We start from the raw sequence: 19,076 nt of genomic DNA on the forward strand, positions 1-19,076 counted from the left end.
GAGAATGCTGGCTTGTGTTCACAAGTAATTGTTTGAGTTAGAATGGTACCAAGAACTTTCTATTTTGAATATTACAAGAGAAGCAGATAAGGAAGTTGCTGATATGAAATAAGAATTAACTAACCTCCCAGCTAGATACAGTTTACAGCACCTGTTTCCTTTCAGCACTTTTGGGATTTGACTACATCTAAATTGTTCTGATTCTTTCATAATGTAAAATTTCTCATTAGTGTTTTTTAAAACAAACCTTCTGTTTTTAAGGGAATTTCATGTTGTTTAAATACAGCAAACTTGTCAATGCCTAATTTTCATATAGATCTTATCTAAAAAGAAATAAGTTCATTTTATAGATTTGTTTTTTAATTTGACAAAACAAAAAAAAAATGAATATTTGTTTCTTTGTTCCAGCAAATAAAGCTGCTGAATTTCCAAATTCCGCTTACCCTCCAGGTTATGCAGGAAATCAAGTTCCTTATGGATATCCTCAGTATCCTTTCCAAAGTAAGTTATTTGATTATGATATGACATACAAATTCACTGATCTGTTTTGTCCCCAGAAAAAATTTGTTTGTGTTCCAACTTGGCAACCACCTGTGAAATAATTCCCCTGCTATTAATTTTCCGGGATGAAATGTTTAGACTTTTTTTTTTTTAGTAGAAAAGCTTGATTGTTCTTTCCTTTATTTAGTATTACTGTGGTAACATGCTACCTATAAGGAAAATTAAATAGTCAGAAAATCTCCTGTCTGCAGGAAAACTGTATTGTGGGGGCAATGGCAAGGAAGATAGTGCAGTTGCAGAAGTAGCATGCATGGTAGCTCTTTGCTTTTGAACTCTACATCTCAGTCAATAGTCTCTTTTAAAACAAAAATATTTTACTCATTTTCTTTAGCAATTCAGAACTGGATTTAAAACTGGAGAAGTTATAGTCTCCATCTCTGTTACTGTTTCTGTCTTACGTGCCTCCAATCTGAATTCCCCCCATTATTTTTTCCACTGTGTTGCCCCTTCTTCCACACTGTCACAGAAGCTTAAAACTTTTTCTCTCTCCCTCTCAGCTGAGTGACCTCCCTCTCTACATTCAAATCTTTCCCCCAGAACACACCATTTCAAATAACCCTTTAAGTAATAATTTGCTGAAATATGAATGTTTGCCATTTTTATTTTGCTTTTTTAAATGTAAGAAAGCCTCTAACTTGAACCTTCACACTCAGTGATATCTTGTATGTCTTAAATATTGCGTTATATTTGTTCTGTATTGGCCTGTCCTGCTTGTCTTTTGGATTGTATGCACTTTATGGCAGAGCAACCCTACTCTCAAGTTCTGTAAACATTGTCAGCACTTGGCAAATAATAATGATTGTGCATTGTGGAGACTGAAAAAAGTTTATTCTTTTTAGAACAAGAAAGATTAAATTTTGAGATCAATGTAGTTTGCTCTTTCACTGTTTGAGCCTGATATTAAGTACACCAGCTAAGAATCTTCTCTATAGATTCATGACATGCATCTGAGGAAGTGGGTATTCACCCACGAAAGCTCATGCTCCAAAACGTCTGTTAGTCTATAAGGTGCCACAGGATTCTTTGCTGCTTTCTCTATAGATTGTAATTACTTGCTATTAGCTGTAATGTAGTCCACAGTTTCACTGGAAAAGATGCCCTTTTCAAGTCCTATAAAAAGCTAACATTTATAAAAAGCTAACATGCAAAGCATTTGGGTGGATCAGCTGCTACTAAGGCTGTGTTTATGGTAGTATCTCTTGCAAACGGTAGAATGCGTGAATAACTCTGCATGAACATCCTTCATAGTTTCAGTATAATTCTAGAGGAGGAAGCTTAAACTTTTTACTTTCAGTAGGTGGAGAAACTTGTACCAGCTCAATATTGTATTCATGCTAAATTTAAATCTTCTTTAGTTCTTAGATATAACTTCCATGGACATTGTACACATTTGTTTTATTTTATCTTTATAAATAAATCTTTATATACTACCAGCACTGCTATAGATAACGCATTCCTCTGGTAGTGTAGAAATTAGATTACAGATACAGAGAGATCTTTAATCCATGAACATAAATATATACTGTGTGCGCCATCTAGTGGGCCTATCACAATATTAAGTGTTGAACGACATGAGTTGAATCTGATTTTATGCTGAGTTCTGTGTGGGCAAATAAAATAAATGGGAGACTGTTCATGTAATATAGCTAAAATCATGATGCAGTTATTGAATTATTTCTGTGTATGTATTTACAGTATGACAAACTTCTTGACACTATTTAGACAAAAATAATTAAATATCTAGGACTATAGTACATGCTGGAAAGCTTCAGACTGACTTTTATAGACACATACTATCTCTGAAATAAGTGCAGATAAGTAACTATAGAAAATCTTTTTCTAAAAGTTCTCAAATTGCTCTTCACAACATGGTAGTCTTACAGCCATTTATCAAATACTTGTCCATGTTCAAATCTATTTTATTTTCATTTGCTGTATATTACTTTAAAATTGTAATGATGAGATCAAATGAGCAGCTTCATTTTTATTACATTTAATTTGTAGATTATTTATAGATGTCTCCCTATATGAAATTGGTATACTTGGGAGAGGGGTTTGTTTTCATATTAATGTGAAGGGTGTAAAATATCTGGTTCCAGATATTTTGTCTTATTATAATAAATATATCTAGCTCTTGTGCAGCACTTCACATCAGTAGATGTCGAAGTTCTTTACAAAGAAGGTTAGTATCATCCCCATCTTACTGATGGGGAAATTAAGGTGCAGGGAGGTGAAGTGACTTGCCTACGATCACCCAGGCAGGCCAATGGCAGAGCTGGGAATAGAAGCTAGGTCTGTTGAGTCCTTGTCAGTGTTCTATCCTCTAGTGGCTTCCGTGTAAGTCCTGTTTATTCTATGACCTTGTCTACACGTAAGTTGTATTGCTTTAAGTATAACAATATAGTTGAAGCCATACAATGACCCTTGTACGGATGTAGTTATACTAATACAGGTTATACTGATGCATGCGTCTGACAAAGTGGGTATTCACCCATGAAAGCTTATGCTACAATACATCTGTTAGTCTGTAACGTGCCACAGGACTCTTTGTCGCTTTTTACAGATCCAGACTAACACAGCTACCCCTCTGATACTCATACAGGTTGTTGCTGTGCTGAAAGACAGAGGGAGATAGAGAAGCAGCTTTTTGAAAAGGAGAGAGTTTAGTGCCCTATATGTGCTGCAAACAGCCAGAAGTAAGATAGGGAGAGAGGAGCAACTGTGTCAGTCAAAGAGCCACAAAATAATAGTTAAGCGGTGTCTTTAATATTACTGTGAAGTTTGACTGGGGAGTTGGAGTGGTAAATAATGACCTGTTGATGCAATTCATTATCATGATGTGAAAGTTACAACAGAGTGACGGCATCAGTTTGCAGCTTTGTGATTCCTGGCTACTCACTTTGCTGTTGTAGTGGCTCTCCAGCTTTCAGAGGTTGAGGATCATTGAACTGAATTATGGGTGAGCTTGAAAGTATTAGATTTTTATCATTAAACATCAATTTCACCCTATGCACACAAACTGATGGCAAAATATTTCCATCTATTATAATAGAAATGCACACGTAGGCAGAGTAAGAATAATGCTTCTTGAGAACTTATTGGAGTTCTTTTTAAGGATATTTACTCTGTATATTTTGTTTTAATGGTTATAAAGCTTTAACTTTTGAATCTTAGCAACTACTGTCATTAAAATAAGTGTCTAACCTCCTCATAACTTCCCACAACTACCAAAAATTTAAATAGATAAAAATTAAAAAAAGCTTACAACCCATAATTTTGCACAACTGTGAAAATGTAAATTATTAATCATTGAAAAATGTTTATAATGTCAATATTGTTGAAATTATAAAATAAGTTGATTTCTGCCAAGCCTAATTATGTAGTGTAGTTTCACTATGAGGCTCTCAATAGTTAAAAATGCTAGAACTTCAGAAGTGTATTTGTTGATGTGTTGAAACTATGTTTTTAATATCTGATTTTCAGAATTGTGTGTGTTTTGTGTTTTGTTTCTCTTTCTACAAACTAGATGCTCCAGGACAAGCTAATAATGCCTTCCAGGGTTACCCAGCAAGAGCTCCATATGGACCTGGGGGCCTTCCAGTCCAAAATCAGCCTTCTGGGCCCAGTGGGGCAGCTTGGATGCCAGCACCTCCTCCCCCTCTCAACTGTCCACCTGGATTAGAATACCTAAGTCAGGTACCTATATTCTTCTCCATTTTAAATTCCCATGAAAATGCAAAGCTAATAGATACCTGCGCATTTAAGTACCTTTTTATCTACTTTGGGAAATCAAGTGGCTTACATGATTTGTATTGGCGATACAGAGCCATTTACATTTAGATCAGAGGTTAAAAATCTAACCCTTGGACCAATTTCTTTTGGGGAGAGAGACAAGCTTTATCTCACCCACCTTGTCTCTCTTATATCCTGTTACCAACATGGCTGCAAGAACACTGCATAGTCACTTAGCAAACAAGTGTCCACCACTAATTGACACCCAATTTGACAATCTTTTCCAAGAATTAAATGAGAATGGGTATTGCTCTATTGTATATTGTTGTATCAGAAATAGTGATACTAGGTAAGAGTAGTATAGTGTGGCAAAGGCCTATATTACAGTATGGTCATCAGTAGCACATCAAACTTCATGACTTTCAATATGGTACTTTTTCTGAGCATTAGTATTCATTCTCCTTTTCCACCTCCAAGTATCTTCAAATAGCTGTAGCACACAACAGAGCAGCTCACAAAATTAAAATCTTAGTGTTTGAATGATCTTTTTGATCATCCCAGGTGTTCACATGTGTGAGTGAGAGACCATTTCTGTAGCACAATTAATGTAGATGATCTAACGTTATAATTATGAATTGATCCATAATTTTGTATCCTGAAATCTAATCTTTGAAAAATAAAAGCTGACATACTTGTAGATTTTATTTTTTAAATGTAATTATAACTTTCATTTATTAACTTCTATTTGAAACTGTTTTTTAACCACTATAACAGATTGACCAGATATTAGTTCATCAGCAAATTGAGCTTCTGGAAGGTATGCACGTTGCTATAATGCTAAATGGAAGATTATTATACTGGAGATATTTTAAATGACTGTGGTCCTATATCAAGTAATTATATGTGACTGTTAAACACCAGTATTATTTAATGATAGATATTCTTTATTTATTCATTGTTGTTAAAGATGGGGTCTTGATTTGTTTTTTGTCTTTTATATCTTTAATCAAGTCCCTACAATAATACATTTTGGGGAGGAGAGTGGTGGTGGCACCGATTCTTAAAACGTTGCTTACTTTCAGTATCTCAAACTTAAAACATAATTTATTTGAACTCCTAAAAAAATAAAATTGATATATAAAAATGTGACAGTTTCTAATTTAAAAGTGTAATCTTTACATCTAACCTCAGTCATTCATGTGATTTCAAACTATCATCTTTACAGATCTCCCTCTCTACTTCTGACCTGTCTAATTCAATCTAATCCTACATCTCGGCCTATCTCTCTGACATCTCCTCCTGGAAGGTTCGCTGCTAGCTAACTGATCTTTTCTCCCAAATCCTTTCCACTCTGTCTGTTCTTTGCCATGTTTGACAACATAATGATCCTGATGTCACTCATGCCCTTAATATTGATGATGTTGTTGACACCTTCTGTCTTACCCTCTGCAACTAGGCCACACCCAAATCTTGCTGCTTTTTCATCCCATAACATTTCTAAGATCCATCTGTTTTGTTTTGTTTTTTGTTCAGGCCCCCATCATTTCCTATCCCAATTATTGTAATCACCTACTCACTGGCCTCCCTTCCACACACATTTTTCCCCCTCCAGTCTATTAAAATCTCATCTGCTAAAATAATCTTGCTGGCTTACACTTCTAACAGTATCATGCTGCTTTCTGGATCCCTCTGCTGGCTCCAGCTGTTTCACATCAACTTAAAGCTTCTTTTTCTTATTGTCAGGGCCATTCACAACTCTACCCCTCCCTAGCTGTCTACTTTTGTTTTTTATTGCATTGCTCCCCACTGCCACATCCACTGTGACAGTGGTGCCTGTCCTGTCTGCTCATTTGTCACTTTTCACACAAACACCTCTGTTGCATCTCACCTGTGGAACACCCTTCCTGAACTGATCATAAGGCCTTCTCCATCCTGAGATACTGTAAGTCTCACCTGTGCCATAATATCTAAAAGAACTCTCTGTTCACATTAATTAGTTTTGAAGGGAAAATGGGAATAGTTAGCAACTTATTTATAATGAAAAAATAATACAATAAAAATAATACATTGAAAATATATACACCTCTACCCCGATACAACGTGGTCCTCAGGAGCCAAAAAAATTCACCGCCTTATAGGTAAGACCGTGTTATATCGGGTTCAGTCTGGTACGGCATACCGGCAAGAGATGGTACGCCATGCCGGACTGGACCGGCTTTCCTGGCAGTGATTTAAAGGGCCTGGTGCTCCAACCACTGCGGGGAGCCCCAAGTCCTTTAAATCCCCTGGGGCTCTGACAGCTGGGCTCGAGTGGGGATTAAAAGGGCCCGGGACTCCCCACAGCAACTGGAGCCTCTGGCCCCTTAAATCACTGCCTAAACCTGGCTGCCAGAGCCCTGACAGGGATTTAAAGGGCCCAGGGCTCCAGCTGCAGTGGGGAGCCTCAGGCCCTTTAAATCACTGCCGGAGCTCTGGCAGTAGGGCTTGGGTGGGGATTTAAAGGGCCTGGGGCTCCATACGAATTTGGATATAACACCATAAAGCAGCGGGGCTCGAGTGACGCTTTAAAGGGCCCAGGGCTCCCCCCTGCTTTACCGCGTTATATCCAAATTTGTGTTATATTGGGTCGCATTCTGTCAGAGTAGAAGTGTATGTATCTCTTATAAGCTTTTCCCATCCCCCCCGTTAGTAATCTTATTAGATTGTAAGATCTTCAGGGAAAGGGCCATGTTTTCCTATGTGTTTATGTAGGGATTAGTACAGTGGGTTCCTGACCCTGTTTGGGGCCTCTGCAATTTCTATTAATACTTGTATTTAGTGTATCAACTAAATAGCTTTTTTAATGTTGTTAATTTTCAGTTCTTACCGGTTTTGAAACTAACAATAAATATGAAATCAAAAACAGTTTGGGCCAAAGAGTATATTTTGCAGCGGAGGAAAATGATTGTTGTACTCGAAATTGTTGTGGACCATCACGACCTTTCACCATGAAGATCATTGACAATATGGGTCAAGAAGTGATAGCATTGCAGAGACCTCTCAGATGCTCTGCATGCTGTTGTCCTTGCTGCTTGCAAGAGGTGAGAGATTCCTTTCTCTTTCCTGCACCTTTAAAAGTTTTTAGAGATTTTCTTTTGTGTCAAGAGGTAACGTGGAACAAGGTTAACTTCATCTGTAATTTAGTGGAGATCTGTGATTTTTTTTTTGAGGTTTTTTGAAAATTTCTCTCATGACTTTTGTTTCCTTTTTGTTGGATTTTTTTGATATTTTGCTATGGCAGGGGTAGGCAAACTACAGCCCGCGGGCCGGATCCGGCCTCTTAGGGCTTTGGATCTGGCCCGCGGGATTGCCCCCCATGGCGCTGTGGGCTCCGCACCACTCTCAGAAGCGGCCAGCCCAACGTCCTTGCACTGTTTGGGCGGGGGGCGGGGCAGAGGGCTCCATGGGTTGCCCTTGCCTCCAGGTACCGCCCCCCGCAGCTCCCATTGGCTGGGAACGGGGAACTGCAGCCAATGGGAGCTTTGGGAGAGGTACCTGGAGGCGCGGGCAAGGGCAGTGCATGCGGAGCCCTCCACCACTCCTACCCCAGAGGCCGCAGTGCTTCCTAGAGCGGCGCAGGGCCAGGGCCGAGGAGGGCGTGCAGGAAGCCTGTCCTGGCCCCGGTGCACGCCACTGCCACCCCAGAGCCACTCTAGGTAAGCAGTGCTGAGCCAGAGCCTGAACTCCTCCTGCACCTTCCCCCCCAACTCCTTGCCCTAAGCCCCCTGCCTGCACCTCGCACCCCTCCTGCACCCCAACTCTCTGCCCTGAGCCCCCTCGTACACATCGCACCCCTCCTCCACCCCAATCCCTTGCCCTGAGCCCCTTCTTGCACACTGCATGCCCTCCTACACCCCCTCCTGCACCCCAACCGCAGCCCTGCATACAATTTCCCCACTCAGATGTGGCCCTCAGCCCAAAAAGTTTGCCCACCCCTGTGCTATGGGCTTAATATTGTGTATCCTTCCTTTAGGATCCTGTAGACATCAGTGACTTCCCTAAAAAGTGGATGTTCAACACTTTTTTTAGGATTGGACCCTAATGAGGAACCAACTTAATTCAAAATTTTGATTATTATAAGTGAATTTAGCTTTCTGAATATTGATAATAAGTAAAGGAGGACAAAAAATTACCAGGTTCATGAACCATTGACCTGACCCTCATTGTAGGAATCTGACACTACTAACTGAATGATGTACAGTTGTTGCCTGATCCTTTTTAATGATTAATAACAATTGTATTGATTGCCAATTGATATTGATTTAATGAGCTGGGAATAATAGGGTTCTCCTCCCAGAATCAGGCTCCACAGAATTCAAACTAACAAGTTAAATATCTTGTAGGGAACCCCAAGATGTATGGCAAAGCACACTGAGGGCAAAGCAAAGCCTTAGCCACTTCTATTAAAACAATCTGTAAAGACAAGAAAGCTCTAAACCACATACACAGGTAGTAGTAATACAGAATTAGGGATATCTTTGGTGTCGTTGCCTGCATATGCTCATGTACTGATATATGTATTCACATCCTTCCTTGGGAACTTTGTGGTGAGAGACAAAGGACCAGCCCTGTCCCTGACTTGCCAAATGAATCTGATGATCCAGAAACCCAGAAGTTGGTGATTGACCCTTCAGCTCTTCGCTGTTATCAGTGATGGAAAACTTACCCCAGCTACATGGTGGCTTAGTTATTATAGGGTCTGGGCACTATTATGAATATTCATTCTGATGCCCAGCCTTCCATGTCCAAATCTAACTTCCTTACACTCCTAATATTGGGGTGCCCTTATCCTATAGGTTAACATATTAATGTCTTTTAACTCATTATCATATATGTCACCTATTGCTAAAGCAGGTTTGTGGTTCAACATCTACCAATGATTCTATCCTAAAATACCCAATCCCAGTATCAGTTCAGTGTTCCTGTGGTTGTCCTGTATCATTATGTACCAACTCCTTCTCTTGAGCAAGCTATTCGCAGTTCCCCAAAATCTAGGGTAATCATTAGACCATTTTATGTATGCTAAGGGTCATAGACCTGTGACCAGGTGCCTGGGATGGACCACGCTGAGAATGCCACACTCAGGGCAGACTGCAAGAAATAGGACAGACAGTCCCCCAAAACTGATGGTTTATTCTATAATCAGATTCACCAAACTAGTAACTAAAGAGCTTCTGCCAGTACCGCACTGGTTAACCAGAAGCCAGACACAGTCCCCTTTAGGCATTCCAGCACTTCGCTCCCATCCAAACAATCCAATCTAATATAGTGAGAAGTTATTGAAAACCCATTTAACCATATGTGAGGTTCTTTCTAATCCCAAAGGATCAGACGTATACTCAAGTCAATATGTATCTCAGATCTTACCCAAATATCATGCTGTCAGTCAATCCTTAGTAAACTAACTAAAGATTTAATGTATTTGAGCATAAGCTTTCGTGGGCTACAGCCCACTTAATTGGATACATGCTGTGGAAAATACAGTAGGAAGATATAGATATATACACAGAGAACGTGAAACAATGGGTGTTACCATACATACACTAACGAGAGTGATCAATTAAGGTGAGCTATTACCAGCAGAGAAGAGAGAAACGTTTTGTAGAGGTAATCAAAATAGTCCATTTGCAGCAGTTGACAAGAAGTTGTGAGGAATAGTGTGTGTGTGGGAGGGAATAAACATGGGGAAATAGTTTTACTTTGTGTAATGACTCATCCGCTTCCAGTCTTTATTTAAGCCTAATTTAATGGTGTCTATTTTGCAAATTAATTCCAATTCAGCAGTCTCTCGTTGGAGTCTGTTTTTGAAGTTTTTTTGTTGTAATATTGCAACTTTTAGGTCTGTAATGGAGTGACCAGGGAGATTGAAGTGTTCTTTGACTGGTTTTTAAATGTTATAATTCTTGACATCTGATTTGTGTCCATTTATTGTTTTATGTAGAGACTGTCAGGTTTGGCCAATGTACATGGCAGAGGGACATTGCTGGCACATGATGGCATATATCACATTGATAGATGTGCAGGTGAACGAGCCTCTGATAGTGTGGCTGAAGTGATTAGGTCCTATGATGGTGTCCCCTGACTAGATATGTGGACAGGGTTGGCAACGGCCTTTGTTGCAAGGATACGTTCCTGGGCTAGTGCTTTTTTTGTGTGGTCTGTGGTAGCTGGTGAGTATTTGCTTCAGGTTGGGGGCTGTCTGGAAGCAAGGACTGGCCTGTCTCCCAAGATCTGTGAGAGTGAGGGATCGTCCTTCAGGATAGGTTGTAGATCCTTGATGATGCGCTGGAGAGGTTTTAGTTTGGGGCTGAAGGTGACAGCTAGTGGCATTCTGTTACTTTCTTCGCTGGGTCTGTCCTGTAGTAGGTGACTTCTGGATACTCTTTTGGCTCTGTCAATCTGTTTCTTCACTTCAGCAGGTGGGTATTGTAGTTGTAAGAACACTTGATAGAGATCTTGTAGGTGTATGTCTCTGTCTAAGGGGTTGGAGCAAATGTGATTGTATCATATCCATCACTCTAACAGATCTTGGGAGACAGGCCAGTCCTATCCTTGCAACAAAGCCCATTGCCAACCCTGTCCACATATCTAGTCAGGGGACACCATCATAGGACCTAATCATATCAGCCACGCTATCAGAGGCTTGTTCATCCGCATATATACCAATGGCAAAGTTTATGCCATCAAGTGCCAGCAATGTCCCTCTGCCATGTACATTGGCCAGACCGGACAGTCTCTATGTAAAAGAATAAAAGGACACAAATCAGATGTCAAGAATTATAACATTCAGAAACTAGTCGGAGAACACTTCAATCTCCCTGATCACTCCATTACAGACCTAAAAGTCGCAATATTACAACAAAAAAACTTCAAAAACAGACTCCAACGAGAGACTGCTGAATTGGAATTAATTTGCAAAACGGACACTATTAAATTAGGCTTAAATAAAGACTGGAAGCGGATGGGTCATTACACAAAGTAAAACTATTTCCCCATGTTTATTCCCCCCACACACACTGTTCCTCACAACTTCTTGTCAACTGTTGCAAATGGACCATTCTGATGACCATTACAAAAAGTTTTTTTCCTCTCCTGCTGGTAATAGCTCACCTTAACTGATCACTCTCGTTAGAGTGTGTATGGTAACACTCATTGTTTCACGTTCTCTGTGTATATCTATATCTTCCTACTGTATTTTCCACTGCATGCATCCGATGAAGTGGACTATAGCCCACGAAAACTTAGGCTCAAATAAATTTTAGAGTCTAAGGTGCCACAAGTACTCCTGTTCTTTTTGTGGATACAGACTAACACAGCTGCTACTCTGAAACCTAAAGATTTAATAATAATAATAAAAAAGAGAGTTATAAATGGTTCATAGATCATATGCATACAAATGATTGCAAAGTTCTTATATCAGGTCTGTAGTAGTGATGGAATAGACTGCTTGCTTGTAAAGTCTCTCCAGTAACTTCCAAAAGATTAGAAAGTCCTCGGTCCCTAGTTCAAGATGCTCCTTTTTGTTGTAAATCCTCAATCCAGAGAATTAGAGTAGGAAAGAGACAAAATGGAGATGTCTCAGAGGTCTTTTATATATCCTTTATCATGTGCATGGAAATTTATTGTCTCAAACAAAGCCCACAGTCCAAGTGCATGAAAAATTACTGGCCCAAGATGGAGTGCCGGGTCACATGTCCTTATCACAAGTCCTTACCTGCTTTGCTGAATCACAAGGACAAATCGATCTAGGGATTGTCACCCAGGAATACAACACATATGTAAGATACAAGTATTTACCCAATATTCAGAACTTCAGCTACAAAGATGATACATGCATATAAACAAGTTAATCATACTTAGCAATTCATAACTTTTCTGTTGGTGCCTTACATGACATACTTTGTACAAGACTTATGGAAATTGTGTATTAGCGGTAACAGTGATATAAATGGTCACCTTTCTTATACATAGAATCACAAGGCCTACTTTACTTATGCTGACTTGCTTAAGCCAGTGTCTTTATAGAATACAAGCCTATAGGTTCCTTGTGTTACTGCTGAGTAAAATAAAAGGCTAAGCTAACTCTAATGGGCTACACAGTAAGATGGTCTTCTGTTTAGAGTCACAATATGCTCTCCATTTCTGCTACAAATTTTTGTATGCATCTCCTGCAGATACACAGATAAAGTTTTTATGTATAGCTATGCAAATAAAGTGATCTGCAGTTAAACTCTACATGAGTTTGGAATGTAAAATTATTTTGTGTTAAGCAAAATCTCAGTTTTAATACGGTTCAGGTAGATTAAAACAATATTGAAATTCCTATAATTAAATCACTATTAAATCTCTTACTAGGACAAAGTTAAAGCTTCCACTGATTTAACTTAGCTCACTGCTTTTTATAGTATTATGGGTCCAGCAGCTTTTGGGGTTGGAGGATTGCGAGGGGTGGGAACGTTGTTCTTTCTTATTAAATTATGGTAGCGCAGAACATTCAGACAAATCTCCTTGAATCGTTTAAGAAACAGTTGTAGTCTTCAAGTGATTTTTTTCCACGCTGATTCCACTCTTGGTGTGCATGAACATGAGATTAGATTATTTTGAATAGCAGTGCCTGTTGTGGGAGCCCTTGCAATTACTATAGCTTAGAGTATGAGAGGCAAGGTGAGCTCAACCACATCACAGTTCCTTCAGGTTGAACCATGTGGTTTTCATGTCTCCAGCATGTTAGCATACACTTTCGTTTGTGGGGGGAGGGAGTTAATTTCCCTGTGGAAATAAGGCATTGATAGAGTTTCTTCTTCCCAACCTCCATATCTAGGACCCAGTGCCCCCCACTACTCCCTCTGTACACAAGACCAACCTCCAGGAGTCAAGATCTGTCCCTTCTGTGACTTGGCAATGTCCATCATTAATGTTCATACTAGATGCCTCCTTTGGTTAGGTAAGGGGTGTATGTCTAAGCGTTGCTTGGAGTGCAAGGCTTTTTCAAAGTACACATGTAAATCCAAAGAGTGCAGACTGAGGTTGAATCTTTTTGGAGACATCAGTGTGTCATCCAACCCAGGCGAGCCAGCTTGGAGGCCACCTCCCACCAATCAATCTCTTTCCTTAAGTGTTCCTGTGAGTTTCAGTGCCAACCTGAGCTCTGGGGACACTCTCTTACATGTCCTGTTCCTTTGCTGCTTCAACTTTGGTGTGAGACAAAGTCCACAAGGACACTCATACCATGGACAAGGAAAAACTTAGATCTCCCTTGCCATGGGAGATGGAGGTCCTATCTAAGCCTTGCACATATTGGCCCCCTTGGAGAGTCATCCCATATGACAGAAAGCCATCTACCAAGACCGTTTCAAATCATCTCTAAGGCAGCATGTACAATAACTCCAGTACAGACTCCCCAACTGTCTGTAGCAAAGGAAAAGCAAAAGTTCAGCAGGGAGGAGCTCTCCTCAGAGCACCAGCAACTATAGGCCATATCATCTTTGCCTCCAGATGATGCAATGAACCTCTGCATCCATTCCCTTCACAGGTGAGCTTTCAGGACCTGACGAGGCAGCTGGCAGGTGCTCTTGACAGACCCCTCAAAATCATCCAGGAGAAGCAGCACAATCTCCCAGGCATTCTTTAGCCCTCCCAGTTGGGTAATTGCCCATTAATGAAGGGATAACTCATTTCCAGAGCCTGCCGAGATCATTTGGCTCACTGCCACCACCCTAGCATGTGGACAGAATATATCAGATAACAACAAAGGAGTTTTAGGGTATTCTTTCCAACATCCCGTTCTGGGATCTTTGATCATCCAAGCTGCACAAGAACAGTCTAAAGAGCAGATCAGAGGAACTCTGAGAGAAAAGGATCCAAACAAACTGGATCTCCACAGATGCAAAGTGTATTTATCAGTGAATTTACAACATAAGAGTTGCAAATTACCAAGTGCTCCTCTCTAAATACAATTCTCTCTTTTTGGGACTGATTCTGTTAATTGATGGATAAATTCCCCAACAAATATCAGGAAAAACTAACATCCACCTTGGCTGATGGGTGGCTCATTGTGAGAAATGCACTCCAGGCTGCATTGGATATGTAAGACACAGTAGCAAGAACTGTGGTGTCCATGGTCACAATAAGATACTCCTCCTATCTGCAGATGTCAGGCATTCCCTGAGGGACAAGTGTGAAGGAAGTAGCTTTGACAGGACAGTCAAGAGCCCACCTGGACCACCTCTGAATCGATCCACTTTTCTGTCGGACAGCCAACTCTATTATTTTAAATAAGCTTGAGCTGGGATCACCTCTGACTGATGGGTTCTTGAGACCATAAGGAAGGTTTTGGTCTGTTCTAGCCTATCCAGTTTTGGACTGTTCTAATTCCCTTCCCACCCCTCTTCAGGTACCCTTCTCATGGGATACTTCTACAACAAGAAGTAAACTCCCTACTACAATTGGGTGTGATAGAGGAGGTTCCTCAAATTCAGAGCAGGGCTTCTACTCCCCTTACTACTTGATCCCAAAGAAGATCAGGGTGGTCACTCTAGCTTTCATCATTCCTGTATTTGATCCCATGAACTGGTTTCATGGCTTTTGACCTACACAATGCTTACTTCCACATCTCAGTACTTCCAGCATACAGAAAATCCATGGCATTTATAATAGAAACATCCTATTATCAGTACAGGGTCCTATCCTTTGGTTTGTCCAAAGCCACAAGGCTTTACTGAGTCCTTGGAGACAAGAAGTCCTGGTGTACCTGTGCTTGGATAATTTGGTTTATAATCTGGCTCCACAAATCAGAAACTCTAGCCAGAACACTTTAAAACACTTTGCCACCCTGTGTCTCATAATTAGGGCTCTGTGTTGTCACGAAGGTCACAAAAGTCACGGATTCCATGACTTTCCGCAACCTCTGTGACTTTGCTGCAGCCAGTTTTGCTGACCCAAGGGCCGCCCAAGCAGGGCCAGCAGCTCAGGTGGCCCCAGAGACAGCCATACTGGCTGCTGCTGGAGCAGCTCTGCAGCCAGCGGGTGGGACGGCCCTGCAGCCAGTCACACCGGCTGCTGCTCAGGCAGTCCCTGAGGCCAGCCACACCACCTGTTGCTTGGGCAGCCTATGACTTTTACTAAAAATACCCCTGGCTAAATCATAGCCTTACTGATGATCAACAGGACAAATCAATACTGACTATGAGACAAAGCATAAAATTTATAGGAACAGTGTTATGATTTCGCCAACTTGTAATCTATCTGCCACAATGGACACTGCTATTCAAAAGAATTTGATTTTATGAGCATGGAGGCACATGCACACCAAGAATGTAATCTGTGTTGATGTCTTAAAGTGCTACAGTTCCTGTAGAATATATAACCCACCCTCTGCATTACAGTATTTCTCTATGCTGAAGATTATTTTACAAGCATTAAAAAAACATTAGAATAACTATGCAGATACTTAACTTTTATCACACTTCTGTGGTGGTGTCTTTTTTTTTCTTTTGAAGCTTGAAGTTCAGGCACCTCCAGGTACACCAGTTGGCTACATAAAACAAAACTGGCACCCCTGTCTGCCTAAATTTACTGTTCAAAATGAAGCAAAAATAGATGTATTTAAAATCATTGGCCCATGCGTTGTATGCAGCTGTTATGCGGATATTAATTTTGAGGTAGGTAACATTGTTTAAAGTATTTGTATTCCTCTCTTCTATTTTTAATTAGTTGGTTTTCCTAATAGTTTAATATCTGTAACTCATCTTACTAACGGACCATTTCCCACAGAACTAAGTTGTAATGCATTCAGTAATAACATTTAGTGTTTAGATAGTCCAACTGTTTGCATATGAAAATCTTAGAAAACAATTATCTTGGTAAATAACCCAGGTTTCAACCACTGTCATAATAAATCAACTTTCAGATTACCAAACCATGATATATTGAATGTTTAGATATTGTCTTTTTTTTCCCTTTCTTCCTGTTGAAGTGAAGATTTTTGCGCCAATTAGAGTGTACCTTGAATATATTGCAGTTGTTTCACTGTTGTGGTTTTGAAATCTCTTTAATTTTAATGAAATAACAGTGGAAAATATCATTACATTATCGTACTTTAGGTAGTAAAAATAGATTCTATATACACTTTTGAATAAATTCAATACTAGTACTGTATATTTAAGTATTATTAATTAAATGACAACTTTCTAGATCCACTGACTTAATTGTCCAGTAATTGATGTAAATGATCAAAATGGATCAGCATGAGTGGATCATGTAATTTTATTATAAATTATTTAATTCTGTAATTAATTCTTAAACAAATGAAGAATTAATAAATCCTATTTTCATATTCCAGCTACTAGTTTATTGTAAAACAGTGTATAGTAACCATAAGCAAAGGTTTGTAAGATCATTCTAAGCAAATGTAGTAGCCATTATGTTCTTGGGAATAGCCATTTTACATGACTTTGAACGCTGAAACCAGTTTTCAAAAGACATAATGTTGACATATGTCTTGTCCCCTACTTTGGAAACTTATCATGTAATCTTTTAATTTCCATGTAGACACCTGACGCTGGGTGAAGGAACCTTGATTTACAGCACTTCCCACATGTAGCCCTGCAACCTTCTCCATTACTGTGCTGCACTGTGTAGTTAGCATTGATATGAGCCCAAGTTCTAACCTAGGACTTGAGCCCATGATTTACTGATGTAGAGTCGAGATTACCACAATATTGAATACCACATGCTGTAGTACATATAACAACTCATGTAAATGGGAATATCCTGAAGTTTTTGAATGAGCATTTAAAATGATCACAAAATCTTTTTTATTATGAGTGGCTGACTGACTTTGTTTTATTTAAACTAGGTGAAGACGATGGATGAAAGTTCTGTAGTCGGAAGAATTTCTAAGCAGTGGTCTGGATTTGTAAGAGAGGCATTTACAGATGCTGATAATTTTGGAATCCAGTTTCCACTGGATCTTGATGTTAAGATGAAAGCTGTTATGATTGGTGCTTGCTTCCTCATCGTAAGTCTGCCAATTCATTATTTTTAAACAATGAATATATGCTCATTTCTGTTAATCTATATGTTAAAATCATACTGGGATATGACTTGATCCTGGGCTTATTGAAGTTAACAAAGTTCCCATTGACTTTGAGGGTGCGGGAACAGGTTCCTAGCAGGCATGACAAATGAATTATTTCAGATAATGGGATTATATTTGATCCAATTAGAAGTATAAAATTATATTTAAGAATATATTTATTGCTGATATGCCCACTCTTACACTGTTTCTATGCCACAAGGACACAGTACCAGTTATCATTGCATGACTTCTTTGAGGCTGCTGTAGGAGCCGTTCCATAAATTAGCTGACATTTACTACACAAAGAGCAGAACCACTTGTCCATTCCCTTGAAGACTATTGTAACCATGATACATTCTGGTTTCTGCTAGATGTTTACTGTCAAGCTTGAGTTTTGTGAAAACGGGGAAGAAAACTAGAAGGAAGGAGAGAGGCATATGCATTAACTCAGGGATGGAAATGTCAACAATCCACCTTGCTCTGTAGCAGAAATTTTTATCAGACCATTATTGATTAACAAGAGGCTTTTCTTCCTTGGATGTGTTGTTTTGTGTGACATTGTCATGCATATAAAACTACTGGAAGCAGCCCTGCTTAGAGAAAACAATTTGGCAACGCATGTAAGCATGTATTTTAAGTCCCACTGATTTCTATGGGACTTAAGCAAATGATTGGTATAGGGTTGGAATTAATCATATGCTTAGTGTTTTGCTGAATGGGGCCCAAAATGCACAAGGAATTGTAAAGCACTAACAAATTGTGTGTGTGTGTGTGCGTGCTGTTCTTTGTTGGGTTTTTATGTTTTGCATGTGTGTAGCTAGTCAATTTCTCTGATTGTGGGTGGGCAAAAAAAAAAAGGGGTTGGTGGAAGTTAAAGAATGGGAGTCAACGTTTAGATTCCAGGCCATGTCAAAGAACAGGGTTTCAGATTTCTGTGAAGCGCGGGAAAGTTAAGGAAGTGCCCACTCCAATACCTCATTCACATGCTTCTTAGGGTTGTTGCTCAGCTATTGTTTAGTTACTAAATCCCCTGCTAATGCAGATACAGACCTTCCCCCCTCTCCAATAAAAAAGCTGTTTTTCTTCATTGTGAGCACTTCAGTTTGGGGGCAGAATGACAGCTGTGATGTCCTGTCCCCTGTAGTTCCTCCAGTTTTCTCTATCTCCTCTATCTCTAGATTTCCTTCCTGGAGAAAATGCCAACAACATTTTATTTCAAATTTCTGCTTAACAATTCAGTTGAATTCCAAGCAATGTCCTAGCACTGTTCCATCTTCTGGTGAATTTTTCCCCTCAGCTTCACTTCCCCTTCTGAGATGCTATATTGACAGGTGTCCCTACAGGCCCCAGAGAGAAAACTAGGTCAAAGAAACTTAAAGGCAGTCTCCTGCTGTAACCCACATTCTCTTCTCTACCAGTGCCTCCTTAATCAAGTCTCTCTTTGGGAATTTTAGCCACATCTGTGGCCATAAGTGAATTTTCTCCTTAGCCCATTATTTGTGGGGTCACAGTGCAACTTCCCTGGGCAGGAGAGGAGCCAGGAAGGATTAGAGAACCTGGTTATGATGGACATAATGAAGGCACTGGTCTCAGCTGCTCACTCTGGCTGAAGACCCCTCTGCATCTATCTCCACGCTAAAGAGAAAGGCAGGATTGAAAAAGCTGA

The 19,076-nt window shown here is 39.8% G+C and overlaps 1 protein-coding gene across 7 annotated transcripts in view; it reads left to right on the forward strand.

Moving 5' to 3' along the window:
* LOC115657201 (phospholipid scramblase 1-like) overlaps positions 1 to 19,076 on the forward strand; it is a 45,351-nt gene that overhangs the window by 17,490 nt on the left and 8,785 nt on the right. For 5 of the 7 annotated variants that reach the window (XM_030574654.1, XM_030574656.1, XM_030574655.1 and 2 more), the window contains exons 3-8: positions 409 to 501; positions 4,088 to 4,257; positions 5,068 to 5,110; positions 7,153 to 7,373; positions 15,831 to 15,992; positions 17,189 to 17,350. In XM_030574654.1, coding sequence (XP_030430514.1) covers positions 409 to 501; positions 4,088 to 4,257; positions 5,068 to 5,110; positions 7,153 to 7,373; positions 15,831 to 15,992; positions 17,189 to 17,350 — 851 coding nt within the window. The remainder of the gene's footprint in view (positions 1 to 408; positions 502 to 4,087; positions 4,258 to 5,067; positions 5,111 to 7,152; positions 7,374 to 15,830; positions 15,993 to 17,188; positions 17,351 to 19,076) is intronic. The other 2 variants (XM_030574660.1, XM_030574659.1) reach the window with 1 other exon arrangement.

This window comes from Gopherus evgoodei, chromosome 9 (genome assembly GCF_007399415.2).
Source record: "Gopherus evgoodei ecotype Sinaloan lineage chromosome 9, rGopEvg1_v1.p, whole genome shotgun sequence".
NCBI lineage: Eukaryota > Metazoa > Chordata > Testudines > Testudinidae > Gopherus > Gopherus evgoodei.